Source organism: Rhea americana, unplaced genomic scaffold, assembly GCF_003343005.1.
Source record: "Rhea americana isolate MKP2758 unplaced genomic scaffold, rheAme1 scaffold_365, whole genome shotgun sequence".
NCBI classification, from domain to species: Eukaryota; Metazoa; Chordata; class Aves; order Rheiformes; family Rheidae; genus Rhea; species Rhea americana.
Window position 1 is genome coordinate 211547 of NW_028186496.1, and position 20608 is coordinate 232154.

Genomic DNA, 20608 nt, shown 5'->3' on the forward strand with positions numbered 1-20608 from the left:
AGTTTGACCATACCGTGCACCGTGCTGGACCGTAAATGCCCATTCACCGCAGAACTCAGCACCGGCTCTCAAGCACTGAACTTGTAACTTTAATTTCACAAGTGTTCTGTAGACCTGATATATTTAATAATATGTAGTCTGTTTTATTTGGGGTCTTTATATTCATGTGACTTAATTATATGCTTTGTTCTGTGTCATCACTTCTGTATATATTGAATATACATTTATGCATTTTATCTGCAGACAGTTTATTAGTGTTCTGACTCCATCCAGTAGTAGTAATACCACATCCTATGGCTGGAGGATTTGTGCAACTCTTGCATATTTATGGTTATTCTCACAATATTCCTGCAGGGGCTAAGGAAATACATGTCTTTTGAGGTTGCATTTGAGGAACTGATATAAAGAAGGCCAGATTTTTTAGAATGTTTTGTTTGCTTATAGGCAGGCAGCTAATAGATTTTCAGAAGTCATCCTGGCAACATGGAGCCTTAAACTTCTTTGCCAACTTCAAAAATATCCACAAGTTGCCAAGCAGTTTCTTTAAGTACATGAACATTTTTGAATTAAGTGGCCCAAAGTCAGACGGGGAGTTGATGTCAATGCCAGAAGTAAAACCTAATTCTTGCAACATATTACTGAAGGAGACCACCCTTTCCTCTGAGTGGAGGGAAGTCTGCAAAGGATATTTGCTATAAGAAGGCTCATGAAAATGGCTTAGGGACCACTGAGGTGTGAAGGAACATTAGAGCCAAGTCTAGCTATCAGCAGTGCATCAGAGCTGCTGTAGTCCCGCAGAGCAGACCCAGAACATGCTGCTAGCGAGAGAGCTTTGCAAGCACCACTGACTAGGGATATCTGCATGCTTGATTTCCTCATGGTTCCACTTTCATAAAATCTTTGAGGCTGAAAAATGGCCCAAATGAACCAATGAGATTTTCACATAGTTTCAGGAAAAAAAGGGTGCTATTTGAAAGCTGAGGATCATAAAATCTAGAAGGCTATGAGGCCTGATTACCCTATTGCTAACAGCAGAGTATCCCATTTAAACTCATATCTTCAACTCAATAACCCGGTATTTATCAATGTGACTAATGTTGCCCGATATGGTTTATTTTTCTCCCATCTTCTCTGTTATGTCACAGTCATTGCCTTAAAGTGACAGGTAGCTGTTTGCTGTTACATAACTGAAAGGTTTTGCCCTCTGGAGCTTGTCACATGCAAAATGAGTGTGTTACCAGCAACCTTGTTTTGCCCTGATACTTTAAGATCAAACACATTTTTTCCTATAAATTTTAAGTATATGCAACTCCACTGGGTTAATTAGAGAAACTCCCAATTTGTGTTCATAAGTCAGAGAAAAATCAAGCATTTGTTTTTTCTTATTCATGTTTATGGTTTTGTGAAATACATGTTGGCGAGAGCACCCGGGTAAGAGTCCTTGCAATGGATGCATTACAAAGATTCTTACATTGCAAGTATACTTATTTCTGACCATTTGTTGGTATATGAGGCAATAAATGCTGCAACTGACTAATGCCATAGGACAGAAATTTATTGTAATTATGATACACAAGAAGGAATGCTATTGCTAGTGCAGTAGAAGGAAAGATGAAAAGAAAGTTGTATCCCTGTCTCTGCCTGAGAGAGTTTAGCAACAGTATACTGCTCAGGATTGAGATTTTCAGAGCAGAAGAATCTGGAAAGGAAATACGATGAAGAATCTATTTAGAGAGGTTATGAAAAAAACATTTTTAGCCATGTTACCTCTCTCATCTTGAGCTACGGCTGTTTCTGATTTCCTTTATCAATGTCTACAGAGGGGTCATTGGAAAAGTTAATAGTTTGGGGTTTGTTTGTTTTAATAGGCTTAGCAAAGAAGAGGCTGTTTGGATGAAAGATCTGGCTGATGAAGGTTGATGTTTGGCTCTTGTGTTTTGAGGCTAGACTCTCTTTTCCCACTTTGAAACGATCTGTGCCATAGCGTTCAGGGCTTATATTGCTTTGCTAACTGCAAGAAATTGAAAGTCATGAGTCAGGCCTTGAAAATGACACATGATTATGTCAATATTTGATTTCTTCTTTTTAATACRGTAATAAAGACATTTGTATTTGTGCTGTCTTCCAGCCTCTGAGCTTTGAAGGGTGTGTGTAGGTCAGGTTTTCAAGATCTTCTTTGCAGCTACAGGAGCACAAAATGATATTTCTTTTTGATGGGAAATAGAAAGTTTCRTGCAATTTCATGATGCCAATAAAAAACTTTTAGGAAAGGCAGAATCAAAAAGCAATAACAAAGACCTTTACATGAGATATCTGGCACTCAAAACATAATCTCTAGGACTGATACCAGCATGCCTGAGATTGGGGTGCATTTTCAGTTTAGGGTCACCACTCTGGAGACTTTACCATTTACTTACTGAGAAAACAAGACTGTGACTTTGTGACTGGTGATGGCAATTAAATATTCCAAAACATTACATTTGGTTTGAGATAYGTTCACCTTTAGGACAAGGACTGCAGAGCCTAAGGCAGTGTTCCAGCTTTTTGATGGAAGAAAAGAAGGATGGGAAACAGTGACACATACCCTGCTTGCTTTTTCCCTTTTCTTCTTCTCAAAATCAAGAGTGTGGCCATTAGTAGATATTTTCTTCTGTTCTAAAACTATTGGCTAGGAAAACAGAATAGACTTCATAGCGCAGAACATAGAAATCCACATACTTGCTAAAACACAGGAAATGTGGATTTTGCAAAGATACAGGCTCAGATATTTTTGCCTCTTCATCAGCAGTCTGGCCACTTACCCGTTTTTTCTGAAAACAGCTTAGTGGAAGAAAGTTTTAAGGAAAGATCTGCAGAATACAAAGGATTTCTGGAAATACTTTCCCTGTGCAAGAGGAGTACAAATGTGTTTGGAAATATAACAAGTGAAAAAAGGATGGCTCATATAACAGACTGCTGGGAAATGCAGYGAAAATCTCCATTCTGTGTAGTGCTTGTAGAGTAACCTATAAAACATAGGTTTATAGGGCAGGCTGTTGATCCTTCCKTTTCCGAGGTATAGGAAAACTTTTTTGCCTTTTCTAGAGGGATAAAGGGAATAGGTAGTGTTCAGTGATTTTCCTGCAATGTTAAAATATAAAATAATGCTAAATAGGAACAAGAACTTACAAATAAGCTTTTCTTTGAACAGTTCTGGCTCAGGAATTAAGGGACAGGAGCAGGATATCCTGTAGAAAGTTTTAATGAACCACAGTCACCTTGCCTGATTGCAGATGAGTTTTAGGATGGGGTTTGTACCAGATTACTTCGAAGAGAGTGAAATCAGTCCAGCCACAATTCAGATTAATGGACTAGAGGAAATACCCAGATCACTTCCAACTGCAATTAATCTCACATATTGCAATTTCTTTAATTGAGGAAAGCAAAGACCTCTCAAGTGGTGCAAAAGAAAGAAGGTGGGAACACCTCGGAAAACAGCAATGGCACTCAACATTGTTATGAGTGAAAACTAAAAGTGAGAGTGGAATCAAAGAAAAGAATGAGTGCGTATGAATTTTTTTCAACCACCCACACATACTAGAATACATGCTCTTTATTCTCCTTTATTATCCAAGTTAATACCATAATATGACTGCAGTTAATAACAAATACCTTGATATTTTCTCCCATAATATTTCTGTGTGGAGAAAGTACCCTTTAAAAGTCTGAAGATTCTTTCAGATCACATTTGTTCCAGTTTATATTTCTATCATCTGAGTATGCATTTTTGTGGGGCTCATGACTATGTTCTCCACATCCATTTTATTTACATATTTTTACATATATATATTTTTATATTATTTATTTATTATGTTTTACAAAAGACCTTGGGGCATTAAGTAAAGGGCAATATCATATGTGCTACATCTTCTTGAGGTGCAGCTCATTCCTCAGATGAGACCCGCTTCGAGACCTACAGACCCCTCAGGCCTTGCCCTGTGCTGCCTGTCCAAAGGTACTTAGACACTGCTCTGGTTTAAGCAATGACTGATTCTGCACCTTAGATGCTCATTTCCACCTCCTCTGTCAGTGTCGGTGTGAGCCAGAGCCGGGAACTCACCTGGCTGAAAATTTACTCAAGGAAAAGAGGTTACTCATGCGGGTGATCAATTCTCCAACCTGCTTTGGTTGTCTCTGCAAGCACRTATACATGCTAGAATAAGAGTGCTCTACTGAAAAAACCTTCCTAGAGCTGATAGAAGTGCAGATTCTTTCATTACTGTAATTCAATTAGCAAATGCCAGAATACTATGAATCCCCAACTGAGCATTCTTATTTGCCTTTTACATCATAAAAAATCTAATGRTAAAATAGTAATTTCTTTCATCGCCTTTTATTATGCATGAAAGTGGATTTTGRCTCTTCTTGGATTGCATATGCTCTGTGTTACTTATTCAGAGTTGATCAGCAGTAGACATTTTGTCATTTTTGCCTAGATGTTTGTCTCAGATTGCACAGAACAGAAATTTCTCATGTAACAGCATCTTTTCTTTGTATTATTTTTGCAAGAGCTAGTACATTTGTATTGTGCTCAACATAAGCAAATTTTATTAGTATGCAATTCTTTTATGTGCTCCAACATCTGGTCAGAAAAAAAAAATACTGATAAGAAGATATCAAATCTAGCTATGACTTTCTTTCCATTAATTTGGAACAGATACTCTGCTAGTATCAAAAAAATTCTTTATCAAAAATACTCAAATTCATTTGAAATAAAAAAATATAAACAACATCCACCTTTTTCAGTTTTTACTTTTCTGGTAATCTGTTTGAACAAACAGGAAAATCTGTGAGGGAATGAAATAAAATTTGTCAGAACTAAATGTTTCCCTCTAAAAAAAACACTGTTGTTTCCGTAAGAACACATTACATGAGCTTTCACGGCACTGCCCTTTAGTCAAAGTCCTTTCAGCAGTACCAACGGGTGAACCTCGCAATCCCTAATATGAGCGCAGGGCTTGTACCTGCMCCTTACAGGAGCCTGTTCATATGAACTCCCTCAGGAGTACAGGCTTGGGAAAAAAAGTCAACGGGGATGTGCATTCACTAACATCTAATCCCTTTCTAAAACCTACTGAGCTATTTTAACAGCTGTTACATTTTTTTTCCCTTCCTGATTGTGAAGTAGGTCTGCAATTTCCCTTTTCTAAGCCTATTCATTTCCAGGCTAAATTTCTTCTGAGCTACTTTGTACACATCTTTCTCTTATACTTCCATGGTCGGTAAGTTAAACAGTTATTTTTCTTCCCCTGGCGTTCACTCAATAATGTGTTTATAGACAATAACCATATCGCCTCTCAGCCTTCATTCTGCATCTGTTTACTTAATAACACATCTGTGCATCTGCTCCAGTCCCAAAGAACTCTTGAACGGGATAATTTAAGTTACGCATGATATTACAGACAAGGCCATCTTTGCTTTTGGGTACATGTATTAATGTTTCCCTGTCCCCACAGGAAAGATCTTTCCTGATGCATCTCATAGCCGTATCTGTCTTTTTCTATGGCTCCATCTCAGTGTCGTGTCTGTCATCAGCAGTGCTTCCGCTTTCTTCACTCCTCCCTTATGAAACTGCAAATGCTGTTCTCTTGGAAAAGTTTATCCTTTCCTATATAGCCTTGCAGGTCTCTAAGTTGAGTCAGTCCTGTACAATGTACATTTGCCTGTGTCTTCTTCTTCTCCCAAAGAACATACGTGGTGGTTTGCATTTGCTTGTCAGTTCCTCCTAACTCATAAATTCAGTGTGGAGTTTGTGTCTCACACAGATTTTGGTTTTGCTTGAGCTATTTTCCTGCAGAACTTCTTTTGTTTTTACTTTTCTTTCAGTTAACTTGCTACTTCTCTTCCATTCCTTTCTGTTCCATGTATTTTCAATCAAAAGCAGTGACTCTCCTGGCATCTTTTTGAAAATCACCGTGGCATCCAGCGGATCATCACCAAACAACTTAGCGATCCATCCGAAACAGAAGTCTGTGTTACATGGTCTCATTGATTGTGCCACCACCAGCTGTTTGTTATATGTTGGAGGGCATCTCCAAATTACACTCAGACAGTGCCAGCCCATGTTCTGTATCAGCCTGCATGGAGAAGGGACGTCCTCTCCCCTGGAGTGGAGGTAGTCAGCTGTTGGAAGCAGTATTGTCTCCCATGTGCATCTGAGGGTGACGCACATCAGACCCTGCAGTCCAGGCAGAGATTTCTCCTTGAACAGTCAAGAGGAGATCAGTCTCGATACTCCATTTTCCCAGACATGGGCCTCCTTGACGCTTGCGTCAACRGGCAGCGTTGCACAGGCATCGCCCGCCGGTATCTGCAGTGCTGGTCCTGGGCTTGGCAATGAAGAGTGTTAAGACTCTGCTGGCACTCCTGTATCTGCAGGCCAAGACGCTGACCTTCAGCGCAGACTGCAGTCGGCTAGGGCCTCCACATTACTCCGTCCTCTCTGTTTTTGCTGAGCACAGCTGAAGAACGCTGCTCCCGAGGCCATGCCTGCTCATTTGTGCAAAGCAGGTAGGCCAGCTGTAGCTAGTGTCTTGCATAGTCTCTTCAAGTCATCCAGCCTTCCTCATTTCTAAATGGGGAACCTGTATTGTATTTTTGTGTGTGTGCGATTTTCATCTATCTTGCTTGCTCTGGCACGTCAGCTATGCTATAAGTGCTGAAAATCTGCTTCTTTACAAATTGCCTGCGTGAATGACAGACTATTGAGGCTTCCTAATTCTCAAATAACCCATTTGATTAAACCCATAGACAAGTAAAGCATATCCAACAAAAATGTACCAAAAAAGTATGCACAAAGTATGTAGTAAAAAAGCCCTACAGATATTTGTCATTTCTGACAGCAGATACACTTTAAAATAAATGCTAGCAAGGATTTGGTAATCACTTGTTATTTTTATGTAAAATCACTTGTTATTTTTATATAAAATTATTATGGAGTAATTCCTCTGTCTTTTGCATCTTTCTTATGACAACTTAAGACCACTTAAAATTCTTGGAAGTTACACCTAAAACAATTAAACTCTAAATACCTGTTAGTATCTGATATTTGATTGTGGAGCTTAGCTGGCCTCCTCTAGTGACGTCAAATCTGAAAGGTTTCAGGAGGTTCAAGTTAAGCACATTATAATATTTAACTGTATTTGAAAGCAAATAGGAACTCCGGTTTTAATATTAAATCTTCTAGTATAGCCAAAAGGCTAGTTGTAAGCTTTTCATGTTAGGACAAAAGATATCAGCAGTTCCCCTACAGTGCACTTTTAATTTGTTTCTTACAAAACCAGCCAAGCCAAGCCTGAAGACCTGTCGTTGCTCCTGCTGCCCATGGCAAAAGTGCCACGGGCATCGGTGGCAGCAGGGCTGCGCTTCAGTGTCCTCCTCACCATAAAACTAAGCATTTTGAAAGAAGTAGATTGAACATGGGCACAGACTAATCCTCGTGTTGCCTTAAGGAGGGCAGCACATCATCATTTCTGTGCTCATCTGAGCCCTGTTTTGAGGGATTTATGTAAGGTACAGTGTTTGTCTTGCTTTAGTTTCTTGCCCAAGAATATATTTTATCTTAAAATCTCTATTAAAAAATTACAAGATGCTTAACCTTCGAGACGACTGTCTTCTCAGTGAATGAAGGACATACAGGAAGTGAAAGGACAAAAGAAAAGACTTCCTGAAAGCTACTATGTGAATTCTGAAGTGAGAAATACCACTTTCATGTTTTCTCCCTGGGGACATCTTCTCCCCAGGATGGTTTGCTAGACAGTACAGTCAGACAATTACACRTGATAGCACTGCATCCCAGCTTTCTGGGGATTATGTATCACTGTATGATTGATAGCTGGTGAAAAGCCTTTATGTGTGAACTGATGGTTTACAGGACCGTCTTTAAGATGGACATTTCCACCGGCACGCCATCTATGCCTTCGCTGCGCGAACCAAAGGGAACTTGTCTATTGTTTGGTGGGTCTTGATACAGCAGAGTCCAAAAAGTTATCTGTGTTTGCTCAGCAGTGCTTGGAAGTTTTTTTTTTTTTTTTTTTTTACCCAGAAGACATGCAAACACAGTTTTTCTTGCGACATCACTGTTAAAGAGCAAACTGGGAGGGACTGCTGTACACTCCCAGTTGTGCCCACCATATCGACAGACATCCACAGCTTTTTAACCATAGCCCTAATTATTATGCCTTAGTAATACCAATGGCCAAGCCTTTTGTTTTGGTTGGTTTTGGGAGGTTTCAAATCTTGAATAGTTAAATATTTCATTATACACTTGAGTTTTTCAGTCTTCAATTCTACGAAAGACCCATAATATTTCTGGCTTGAAAGTGATGCATATGCTATTCATAGCTTTCTCAGGCTCTCAGATGTCATGTAAAATGTGATATAAACAGAGTGCTTATATTTCCATTATCAGATCCTTTTAGAAGGATTTTATAACATGTTCCATGYAGCGGAAGAGCAACATAATTTACCTCCATTTTTCTTTATATAGATAGCTAAAATTCTGTTCTTAACAGAAAGAAATGAACATGAAAACCACCTATTGGGAATTCATTAATTTTTATTTCAAACTTTCATTAAAGTTATGCAAATTCTGGTAGATTTAACAGTCTGCTAAGTCAAAGATACTTTCATGTTATTTAGGAGACAGTAATTTTTCTGACTAACCTATGCATGATATTAACCTGCATTTTTATACTGAAAATTATTAAGATGTTAACACAATGATTKTATTACTTGACATTTTTCCATCAACCCTTCTAGGACTTGGAATCTGGTAAGTATGTAAGAAATCTCAATTTTCACTCCTCGAATAAATAAATAAATGGAAATTTCTGGCTTTAACATTTGGGAAGATATTAAAAATCAAAACTCAAAGTCTTTTTATTCAATCCAATATTTTTAATACCAATCAAATTTTCTAAGTTATTTTAAAATGTGGAATCCACCTTATCCTTATTGTAAGTATTAATATTTGTTGCTTGCTTGTTCTGCCCATATGTGGGGTAAATTATTCTCAAATGTTTGGGGAAATGACTCAATAAAAAACCCTAACTTACTATTTCAAGCAAAGTATTTCATTCTTGCTCTTCTCAAGTAGAATAACTTAAACTCAAGGTTGCATTGAGTAACTGTCTCAGTGTCTCAGTTACAACTGTCTAAGTTTTCATTTCTAGGTTTGCATGAGCAAATTCACAGGTCAAGAACCAGTCTGTGAAATATGATTTTGATGTATTACTCCTATACGTTCTCGTTCACTTTTAAACTCTTACATGCTTTCAAAACCTGTTACTATCAATGCAGATATGATATGGAGAGGAGACTATCTGCAAAATTCAGATGATTCCCCATGACCTGAAGTGCAAATTAGCAACAAATCATGTTAGCCAAATATGATAGAAGGGGAAAAGAGAAGAAAACTAGTTTAAATTCTGAGTTTTTCACCTAATTAAAATTTATACATTTCAGGCTAGAACAAAGTAGATAGTCTTAAAATTTCTGGTAAAAATATCACTACTTGTTGAGTACATATGACCCATTGTATGGTATGGTATTATCTTGTATCATACAACATCATATGATACTCCACTACTTCTGTTACATATACTGCCATTAAAATTTCCATTTTTTCTTCTCTATTTTTTATTTTTCCATTTAACATTTTCCATTTTTAATACATAAAAACATTTCAATGTTTGTGTTTCACAACTTTCATCAAAACACATATGATTTCACAAATTTCTTTTTGAATGGCGTAATCCTAGCACCTGGCTTGTATGAAGACTGCCTCGCAGATTTAAACAGGATATGGTGTAAACAACGACCTTTTAAGTGAAATACAAATTGCAAAACACTCACAGCAGTCAAAACACCTAGTAGAGTAACCATTAAGTTCCTCTTCCATCGTATTTCCTAGGGAGAAGCACTTTTTGTGCGTCTGCACTGCTGCCTTTTGACCTTGGTCTTCAGCCAGCTCTGCTCTGCAACCTTTCCACAACATTAGCTATTCCCTCTTCTTGCCTGACCCTCATTAAAAGCAACTTTCTTCCTGTTTTGTAACAGGGAAAGGACATCTACTCATTCACTCTGGTGCGGTCCAAGACACTGCCCTCCAGTTAAACACGTGCGCTGTACCAGGGTAAAGGAGTTGACAAAGGCCAAGAGCAGGATTAAAGAAAATCCCAAGTATCTGAAAATCAGAAAAATAATAGAGCCATGCAAAATGAAATGTAGTATGCAGCTATTGCAGCCTCTCATCTTTCTTCTTTACCTACTCARCCTATAAGATGCAGTAATTTGAAGTCAAGAATGCTTTTCCAGTAGTGAGATATGGRTATGGATATGGACACTGGCTATGGATATAGCTTGCTGTAATGGGAAAGTCTGCAGATGTGGCACAAATGACAGAGAGAGCAGACTGCTCAGAAAAGATTCCCCTTATTACTTTGGCAGTGTGTTATTTCAATCATCTTTGTAATTTCTTCATCAAAGTTTTTTTGATGTCTGTTTATTTCTGGTATTTAATGGGAATGTATCTGAATTTTCAAAATATTTCACATAGCAGGAATATAACTTGCTCTCCAGCTTTTCCTATACCAATTAACTTAGTATATATCCACATTGATACTATACTGTCAGGTTTACACTATAAGATTAAAATGTGCAGATCAAATAGTACAGATCAGTAAAAACAAAATGGCAAATAGAAGGTGTTTTCATCAATCTGGTTATTTCAGTGAACATTGTATTGTGCCAGAAGTGTAAGTACTACAGATGATATAAGTTACATTAGCCACCCAAGCTTTGGATAGAGGTCATGGATTGCTCAGCACTTCTGTGTACCTGTGTCAGCAGTCTCAATGATTTAAAAAAAAAAAAAAAAAAAAAAAAAAACAAGTAAGACTAATGATTTTGGAAAATAAATGTGTTTAACAGTTAGGAAGAAGGTGCAAATTACATAGAAAAAAATAACATTTTAATTTTAGCTGGATACATTAGCCCATAAGGAAAAAAAGGTGGTGCCGAAGACAGCCCTGCCCTGGCAGGGAGAAGAACAGGTGGACTTAATGTCAGACAGGACAAACTTAAAGTATACTCCTATTTGAACAGTTTATTTTATTGCACTTGTGCTCTGTGCTTACTCTTTTTTAATTGCTTTTCCAGAAGAGCAGCTGTTGCTCATGACCAGGTCCCAGTCCGAGGTGCTCAACCTCTCTGTGAGCTGCAAGGTGGTAACATCAGGTTCCTGGGCCTGCTGTCCAGCAGTTATGTGTGGAAACACCTGGTGTTTAGGCTTATAAATCCTGCCTTGAATCTAGCCTGACACCTCTCAAACAGGTTTTACTATAGCGCTGCAGCTCACTGGATATTTTCCTGCATCTTGATCCCTCCTTTCTCTTCTGCGGATGCAGGCGGCTTTTATCCAAAATCTTCCTTGTCTTCTTCAAACGCCTTCCTGCAGTTTCTGTGATTTACCTTCTCTGTAAGACAAAACTGGGAGAAAAAAAGGGGGGGGGGGGGAAAGAAAAAGAAAAGGCTGCTTGGGTATTTGCTTCCATAAAATGTCCATAAAGCACTTTTAGCAAACCCTGGGAAGATCAGCAGTGAGATAAAAACTCCTGAGTTTTCTACGACAAAAAGCAACATTATATCAAATGTATTTTCTTCACCCCATGTGCCTGCTGTGCCTTGACACAATAAAGCCTGCAAAGCCTTTTGTTTCAGGTTTTGATTTTTAGCAATTCAAATATGTTTGCCACAACAGGGGTCTGCTCTTACGGTGTTCTCCATAAGGATGATACAAATGAAGAGCAGTAATGATGCTCTCCAGATGTACAGCCCTATTTTTGTCACCAATTGGATATCCTAAAGCACGAAGTGTTACCGCACTAGTTTCTTTACTGGATTATAGCCAGGTACCAGGACATATAGATCAGGGTTTTTAAGGTATTTAATTAATAGGCTGCAGTGGCAAATGGCTTAGTCTCCTTTTCATAGCTAATGTGAATTTGGGATCCAAAGTTCTTTGGAACTTCTTTTAACTTCCACTTTTTTAATTCTCCACTGAAAATTAGGCCTTCAAGAGACAAAAATCACTTAAATTGAGATTGAACTTAGGTTATTCACTTCTGTTCACTTCTGACTGAGCCTTCTAAATGCCCTTTAAAAATACAGGTCAGGTTTTTGTAAATTGCTTTGAGGTGACCATGAGGTGAAGGCAGGACATTTATTATCTACATCAGAAAATAATAATAATAGCAAGAGCAATAATTTCTATTTTATTGCTTGATGTAAGGTATAGTATGCTGAAGGTGATGCTAKCTGGCGATAATGTTTCTACTACCTTGCTGTAAAACTTGTTTTTTGTCCCCGCCACACAGTGTGAATCAACTTTCACTGAAGCGAGGGTGCACTGATGTGGCGGGACTCCACAAACCTCCACTTCATCACTGTGACCACCGAGGACGCTCATGACCCTTTGAGGGATGTTAGGAGGAGCAGTCTATGSTGCGAAGCAACTGTAGCAGGGACAAACTATCTCCTTATAAATCTCAGCTGGATGTGACTGCAGAAAAACAGCAACATAGTATTTCTTAAACTTCATGTGATGGCAACTCCTTTCTGAGCGTGGTTGAAACTGAAAGTTGCACAAATCAATGCAAATTAACCAGGTATCGCCCCTTGGCAGAGTTGCGACACCTCATCCTTAATCCTTTCTTCCTTGTGTGTAGAAAGAGGATGCACTCAGTCTTTGCAGTTGAGACATAGAGCTCCGTTAACTTCACTGTTCCTACTGCGTGTCAGTTTGGCAAACCTCCATAATGCCATTACTTGCTGATGCTCTTCAGCATGGCCTTATCTTTGCAAAACAGAGGTAAAAGAGTGACATGATGCTCCCTTGCAGAGAATGATTTAGCATGCTTGGAGTGAAGTAATTATTATCTATGTTATGTCCATCTCTATAATGTATTCATAAGCAAGTAATGTATTCATAAGCAGGACATGTATGTATGTATATAGATATAAATGTATCATACATACATACACTTTAAAGTAGAGATAAAAACTTTATAGCTCTTTGCAAACTATGTATAAGCAAGATTCAGAGCTGCATGCACAGTATTTTTTCATATCATAAGGATCAGAAAAATAACCTGACATACAGTTCAGATGATAAGCTGAATTCTCAGTTCAAATTTCAGGGTAATCTCTTCTTTTATTCTGTGACAAAAAAGTGCCGAGCATGGTGCTACACTCCTTAAATGAACAGACAGCAAAGGTCTTCCATATAGTCTGCTAAACATATACTTCCATATAGCCTACATTCTACTAAAAATGGTACTGCAATACGATGAACARCATAGCAGTCTTCCCTGCAAGAATTAACCTCAAACTGCATTTTGGCTGGTTCTCCCCTCCTCCCCTCTCCAGCAAAGTATGGCATGAAAGCAGTCATGCTGGGAAACAGCACTTGGGTGCCCCATGTCCACACTGGACTTGTGGACAGCGTGTAGGTTTCTGGGGGAACACCCAGTGCTTTTGGTGCTGCAGTCATCTCGACCACTTCATGAGCTCTCCCGCAGCAAAGCGGAGGATGACCCATGGAGGATGATCCTTCTGCCTTTTCCACATTCCTGGRCAAAAACAGTGGCAGCCTCAGCACACGTTAAACTAATGTGACTCCAGCCTGGCGTGGACATTTCAGACGTGAGTCCAAATGGCGACGAGGTTCATATCCAGCCCACGGGTAAGGGTCAAGCATTGGCATTACCCTGGCAGGACGAGAGGTGTCAGGGCTCGAGACCCCGCGGCTGGGATCTTGTCTGCACCTCTGCAACATGGGAAGTCAGGAGAACAGTTTGCATGGCTGGATGAAGAGCCCAGCTGATCTGGACCTCTAAGGGTGGAGGAAACCCCCTCGTAAGCAGGCTGGCAGTTTTAAAGCAGGACCATATTTCCTGACCTGCGAATCTGATTTTTTTTTGTCTAAATATGCTCAAAAAACCTGACTCTAGGTTTTTCTGCATAGCTTTAAGCACTAACACTTCCAAAAATCAGTTCCAAAGCTGATAAATATTGCCGGAAGAAAGAAGAGAATAAAAATAAAGAAATCAAATACAACTGAACTTAGTGACAAGGAGATTTTCTATATGCCTATGCTCTTTTTTTGGTATGAGAAACTTTGATTTATTTCTTTCATTTTATATAATAAAATCCATTGGTGATATCAGAATGCAAGCTAGAAATTTATCTTTTTTTGAAAGGACTGTTAAAAAAGTCAAGGCAGCTGAATAACGTGTTAAAGAAAAAAGACTAAATAATGTGTTAGAGAAAGAAGAAAATGCATGATTGCAAAAGCATGTTTTCCCATCAAGCTTTTAACAGAGATCTAGGAACAGCGATTATTCTGGGGGCTTTTTCTTTCTTTCTTTTTTTTTTTTCTTTTCTGAAGAAAGACAACGGCAGAAGGCATCGTTCATAAGCTAGCAAAGCACGTGAACTGTTCCAAATTCCAGCGTGTAATGAACACAGCGGTTCAATATGCACTGCAGTGATTACAGTGGCAAAGAAATGGTGCAGGAAGTTTCTGTTTCCCTCCTTAAAGTAGGTTTAAGATTATAAATTAATCTTAAAAGAGGTTATGAGTGTCTCAAGGGATTAATGAGTATCTTCTAAGTGCCTTCTTCTCTTAATTGTCCAAAGGCCAATTGATCCTGGAGTGTATAAAACATGCATGAAGATGAGATGCATAGCTAAGACAGCGAGTGAGCGAACCACAGGCAGAGGCTAAGTGCTGTGTCTGCTGGGAAAGATGCCCAAAGGTGTTTTTTCCTTCCTTCGTTTTCTTGTGCTCTTACTCAGTTTCTCTGCTATTTGTCTGGGAGCATTTTGCATTTCCACTAGCAGTTCACTATGCAAATGTGGAAATGAGCAGCTGGCTATTTACTGTGTGTTACCTCTGGGGTTCCTGCTCCTTGTGACTGGCATTTTCTGGAATGCTTTCCATGAAGCCATCAAATACAAGGCCCTCAGCAACATCTTTAATCGAAACCACGGCCTTAGAGAGTTACATGTCAGCACCATAGACAGGTATGTATTACCGTATGGCTGCCTGTGGGTAGGGGGAAGAGGTGTTGTTCTGCAAGCGTGCTTTGAGAAGAAAGCAGCAGTACAACAATAAACAAATTGTAGGCATTTTATTATATTTGAATGGAGAGAACTGTTGTCCAAAATTTTATTTGCAAGAGCAAGTGGTAATCTGTTCAATACAAAATAGTGCATAAGCAGCACTTCTGAAAACATTGCAAGTTGCACAGAGTGGTCCGAATCCATTCATGGAGAGAACAGATGAAGCTGACTTCAGTGGGCATCCTGCAAGAGCATCATTAGTAACATCGTAATAAAATTCAAAAAAAGATCACACAAAAATGAATAAAAAATTCACTAATCTGCTGCTGGGGGAGGTAATCTGCTGCTGGGGGAGGTATTCTTCCATTCTTTATTCTTGCCACATTGCTCAGTGATGAGTGATGTATATGGCCTGTAGTGGGCTTCAGTTCCCTATATGGTCCCTGCTAAGGTTTTGCCTTTTTTTTTTTTTTTTTTTTGGTAAGTATCCCTGCTATTTCTGAGCAAAATCTGAAGCTTTAATGTAGAGAGTTTCTTAAGCTAATTGGCACTGAGCCTGACAAAGTTTTTAACAGGGTCACTGGATGCAAGAAGTTACTTTTTCTTCAACTGTTGTAGAAACAGCGTTATAAACACTGACAATGGATGCTCTAAGAGCTCTGTAATTGCAACACATCATAGCAAATTTTGGTTAGATAAGCGGGGACATGCAAAGCATATTTTAAAGGAAAACAATGACTATTCTAACAGTAATTTAACCTACTTTAAGCAATAATGCCTCTCTTTTTTCAAATAAAAATTTTCTTGTGCATTTGCTGAAATACATACATATGTACATACTTGTACAGCACACACAGGTGGAAACTCTCATAAAGAAGAGTCTTCTTCCTTGCAGTTCTGTGTTTTAACATAACATTTTGGAGAAAAACAGAGGCAATGATTCCGGCTATTGCAGCTATTCCATATTAACTCTTCCCACTGATCTAATCCTACTAAGTCAGGTTTCTGTTTACAGTTTAAGCCTCGGCGAAACTGTGCAAAAAGAGCAGATGCAGTGTCTAACCAAGCTCTCTTAGATAAATCTCATTTCATTGAGATGTGCTTTATTTTTATTTGCTTATGTTTTATTTTGATTCGCTTATGTTTTATTTTGATTTACTTACTCTTCAGACCTGATTTCTACCCCCCATCCTATGAAGACAGCACAGACCCTGAAAAACAGACTTTCCCACTGCCGGTTGCCTCCACATTAAAAGAGGAAAAAGTCTCCGGGCTCCCACCACCTCTGTACACTGAAAGCAGCATGGAGTTCATCAGCGAGACGGGTGGACAAGAGGAGCCGCCACCGTACGAGTTGTCTGTGCAGGAGCCACRGCAGCAGCAAACGGCCAAGAAAGACTCAGCCCCCAAAACAGTGCTGAATATTCCYGCGCCAACACAAGAAAACAATTGCTGACAAGGCACAAACTGCCATAGGGCCTGAGAAAGAGCAAAGCTGGGCAGAAACTCTGGGAAAAAGGCAGTGGGTAAAACCCCATGTTTGTGAGGTGGACCAAGATGGAAGAAGATGGGTGTCCATGCTCCTTAATGTTACACCCCCAGAGCAAAGCTGCCGAGGAGAAGACCTCTGTGTCTGAGAAAAGTTGGAGGGCTTATATAAAACAGTGCTTGGTATTTTAAAACAGAACAAGGTTTTCAGGCTTGCTAATTCAGGTTTACTAATTCTATGGAGTGCCACCATAATGTTGTAGCTCATGTTTACRTAGGAGTAAATTCCTCTGCACAAAACTCTGCATAGCTCCTGTATAGCTCTGGCAGCAGTCTGAAGTACTGCAAGGCAAGGAATAACTTTTACAGAAAAAACAAACAAAATATCCATTACATTCAGGGAACTAGACGGTAAGACGCATATGAGAGAAGACATGCTTTGCTGTTACAGCACAACTTATGGTAAATAATTACCTGCAGTTGATATTTATGCTAGTGTATAAGGGACAGTTCWTATCCCTCTGTCTAAATTTAGCTTTTTGCTGCTTTGATAGTCTATCTCTTAAAAAATATTGAGGATAATTGCATATTCTTCTGAAGGAAATACAACTTTATATTTAAYTTTATAATTTTTTTGATAGCCAGAGAAAGTTCCTCTTGAAATCAATGAGAAATCTTGTAATGGTTTCATCAGAAAATTGACATTTGTGCCACTGATATTAAAGCGATTCTACCCAAAATGCACCATGGGCTTTGCTACCGAATCACTGTTGAATACAGTTTTTTCAGCTGAATATAGAAAGATGTATACAAGAAACTTACCTGATAAAATCAACTTGCTCCATGAACTGTCCTCAACTGTAAAAATACATTTTAATACTTAAAATGACTCTAAATGAAACATCCAGGTAGAGATTTTTTTCTTTTTTATAAACAATAAATCTTTTTGGTCCTTCTCTCAGCCCATAGAAATGTTCCTTTGAGATAGAAACTACCATGATGTATCTTACAAAAGTCACTGGCAATGTGTAGGAGTCACTTCTTCAACTGCAAGATAAATGCTAGTGATGCAGCTTCATGCTGCTGTCAGCTTTAAATCTCTTCTATTTCATAAGCAGTTTCAGTTGACATTCCTTATCTATTCTTTGTAGCATTAGTTGACCTGGGAAAATTATTAACTGATTTGTTTCTGTTTGGAATTTGTACTACTATCTGAAGTAATTGAATATTTTTTGTATCATAAGTCATTGAAGCTACTTGTTTTATTTTGATGTGGAAATAGTGGGTATTTTACTATTCTGTTCATGAACAAACTTTGTATTTAAAACAAATGCCATTTGCTTGCTTATGATACAAGGTGTTGATAAATCAGGAAAAGCACACTAGAGAATCACAGTATCAAATACAGCTCCTAAATACTAACAAGACCACCCTGGTGTGGCTTTCAGCCTCTCAAAGGAAACTAGCAGTTCCCTTTCTAGCATGAAAAACCTTCTCTGTGTCACTCCTCTGAGCTATCTTTAAAAGCAGTTGCTTCCTCTGCAGCTTACTCAAGAGTGTTAGGGACAAGAAGAAAGAAAGAGGACAAGAGTGCAAGAAAGAGGCTTGGACCGAACTTTCTTCCTAGCCTCCTTCTTTCCACAGATCTATAGACAAATTTGCACCCAGGCCATTTCACTGAGGCTCAGCTCACTCGGGTTTAGACCTGCAATCTGACAGTAAGCAGAGTTTTGCTCTTTGTTGCAGAAGCAGCAAGGTCAAAAAGTTATCAAACTTTCTGGATGCCCAAATATCATTAAATAAGAACTTCATCATTAAGGCTTCATTTACATTTCATTTACATTTACATTAGCCAGGGTGGTAGTAGTAATAGTGGCTAAGACCAAGGATGAGATCATAAAATCAGTTTTGTCTTTCAAAAATTTTCAGCCTCTATGGATGTAGACAGAAAGGAAAGTAGGATAAAATGACCTGGAGTAAGTACAGAGAAAGAAAATAGATAGGAAGAAAGAGGAGAAGCATATTGAAAAGAAAACAACCACAGACTAAAAAAGAATCTCTGAAAAGAATAAATCTGACAAAATGATGTTATCAGCATACACAGATTTTTCAAAGTGACTGAGAGGCTGTGCAGCCCAGAAGAGAACACTAAAAGCCAGGGAAACATTACATACTGCTCCAGAACAGCTGAGGTGAGTTATCTCCTATGCCARGTTGATAATGTCTTACCTCCCCGCACTACCATATCCATAGGCAGAAGTGTGTGGCTCCGGGGCCCAGGACCCCAAAGGATGTGGGCAGTGCACAGGGATGAATCACAGCAGATGAGACTGATTATTCCAGGAGATCCCCAGTGACAAAGTTCTGATGCTGTGGAAGTTGATTGCTTTTTTTCTGTGGGTATCTACGACTTCCTCCATGTAACTTTTAATTTGCGCCCATGTAATGATCAAGAAATAATCAAGACTACAAGTAGCTCAGAGAGTAAGCACTGCAGTGGCTTTTCAGTGATCTCATGTTTTTGTTTGATGACTTAGTAGTTTTCGATATGGAGGGAACATTCTGCCTATATGGAAGTACTTCTTTTCATGCTGGATTACATACGTGATCAGGAGCAGAAAGATACTTTTTGCTCCGAAGTATCCCACCAGCACAGACCTGAATTCATAGCTTGCCTTTAGGTATAGGACGGCTTCTTTCTTCCAGAAGACTTGCGAGTTGTATGAACCTTTTGCATAAATAAGGCCTCCAACAAATGGGGACTTCTCCAGTCCCCATAGTGCAGGGAGAATACAGCAACTAGCCACTTTGTTGCTCTTTTTGACATTTGCTTACCACACGTAGAAGGGTGTTCTTGGGCTGGTTGCTATAGGAAATGGGATTCTGACTCTCTCCACATGTTAATGGACAGTCAGGAAGAGCTGAATCATCTTCCTTTGCTCCCTCCCACAGCAGTCCTACTGCGCCCCTTCTCAGCTCCAGTCTTCTGCAGATGTTTTGAGTGCTTAATGGATCCAGAAATGTGAAACAAAAGATACTGCATCTTCACTCAGCCATACGTAAGGAAGCATTTGAGATATAAAGGTTAAGACAGGGACACATTTCAGCTTAAGACCTAAATATTTTACTTGATTCAGTTTAAGTAGATTTACTATTTGGTTATGAGCTTAATGGAAAACGGTGTGGGCGATTAGCTCAAAAATGTCAACAATCTTAAAGCAGGGAAAGCTTTTAAATGATTTGTGTTGCTCACACCACCTAGCATGAATTCATCTTTGGCACAAATAGTCACTGAAAGTTTTAGATTAAACGGTATTTTCTTTTCCTAAGCGACCTAAACAGATCAAAATAAGACTTCAGAACAGATCAAGCACTTTTAGGTGAGTGCTGTTGCCTTCCAAATTGTCTTCAGAGACAATGTACTTCTCATCCTGCCACTAACTTTCTTACAGAAAAGCATTCTTCCCAAAAGAAAATGTCAGTAATATCCATTTAGCTGTGTTGACAGGTGAATTTGCTGATATTTTGTAATTTAGTTCAAGCCACATGATGCTGAAGAGCACAAGTCTATGTAGTAAAAAGCTTATCACCATGCTTGATGCCTGAGACTCCAAACAGTTTGTTCATTCTAGTCACCTTAGCATAACTACACTCGTGCTGTTTTCTGTAATTTGGTGTCAGCTGCTGTGCTTTTGTAAACTGTTATGGAAAGTTAACGTCAGAGCATCCTTCCATATTACCTCAGGTTTGGGTGTATTTTCCCCTCCCCCCCCCAAATTCACCTATTATTTATTTTAAATCATAAAGGCTACATTGCACTGTCAAAAAATAGGTAAGATGACTGGAATATAAAAGATGACTGGTCGGTAGGACATAGCTAAACACAGTAACATGAAAATTTTTCTTATTTTCTTTAACATTGAACATATCAAATCTTTTTTAAGCTGTATCACCT

At 38.8% G+C, this 20608-nt stretch overlaps 1 protein-coding gene across 1 annotated transcript; it reads left to right on the top strand.

Moving 5' to 3' along the window:
* The first annotated feature begins 14770 nt into the window (after positions 1 to 14770).
* Positions 14771 to 16621, top strand: TMEM252 (transmembrane protein 252). Its single transcript, XM_085312443.1, has 2 exons — positions 14771 to 15126; positions 16336 to 16621. Exons 1-2 carry the CDS (start codon positions 14849 to 14851, stop codon positions 16619 to 16621), a joined length of 564 nt encoding a protein of 187 aa, XP_085168569.1. The 5' UTR covers positions 14771 to 14848.
* Positions 16622 to 20608: the final 3987 nt, after the last annotated feature.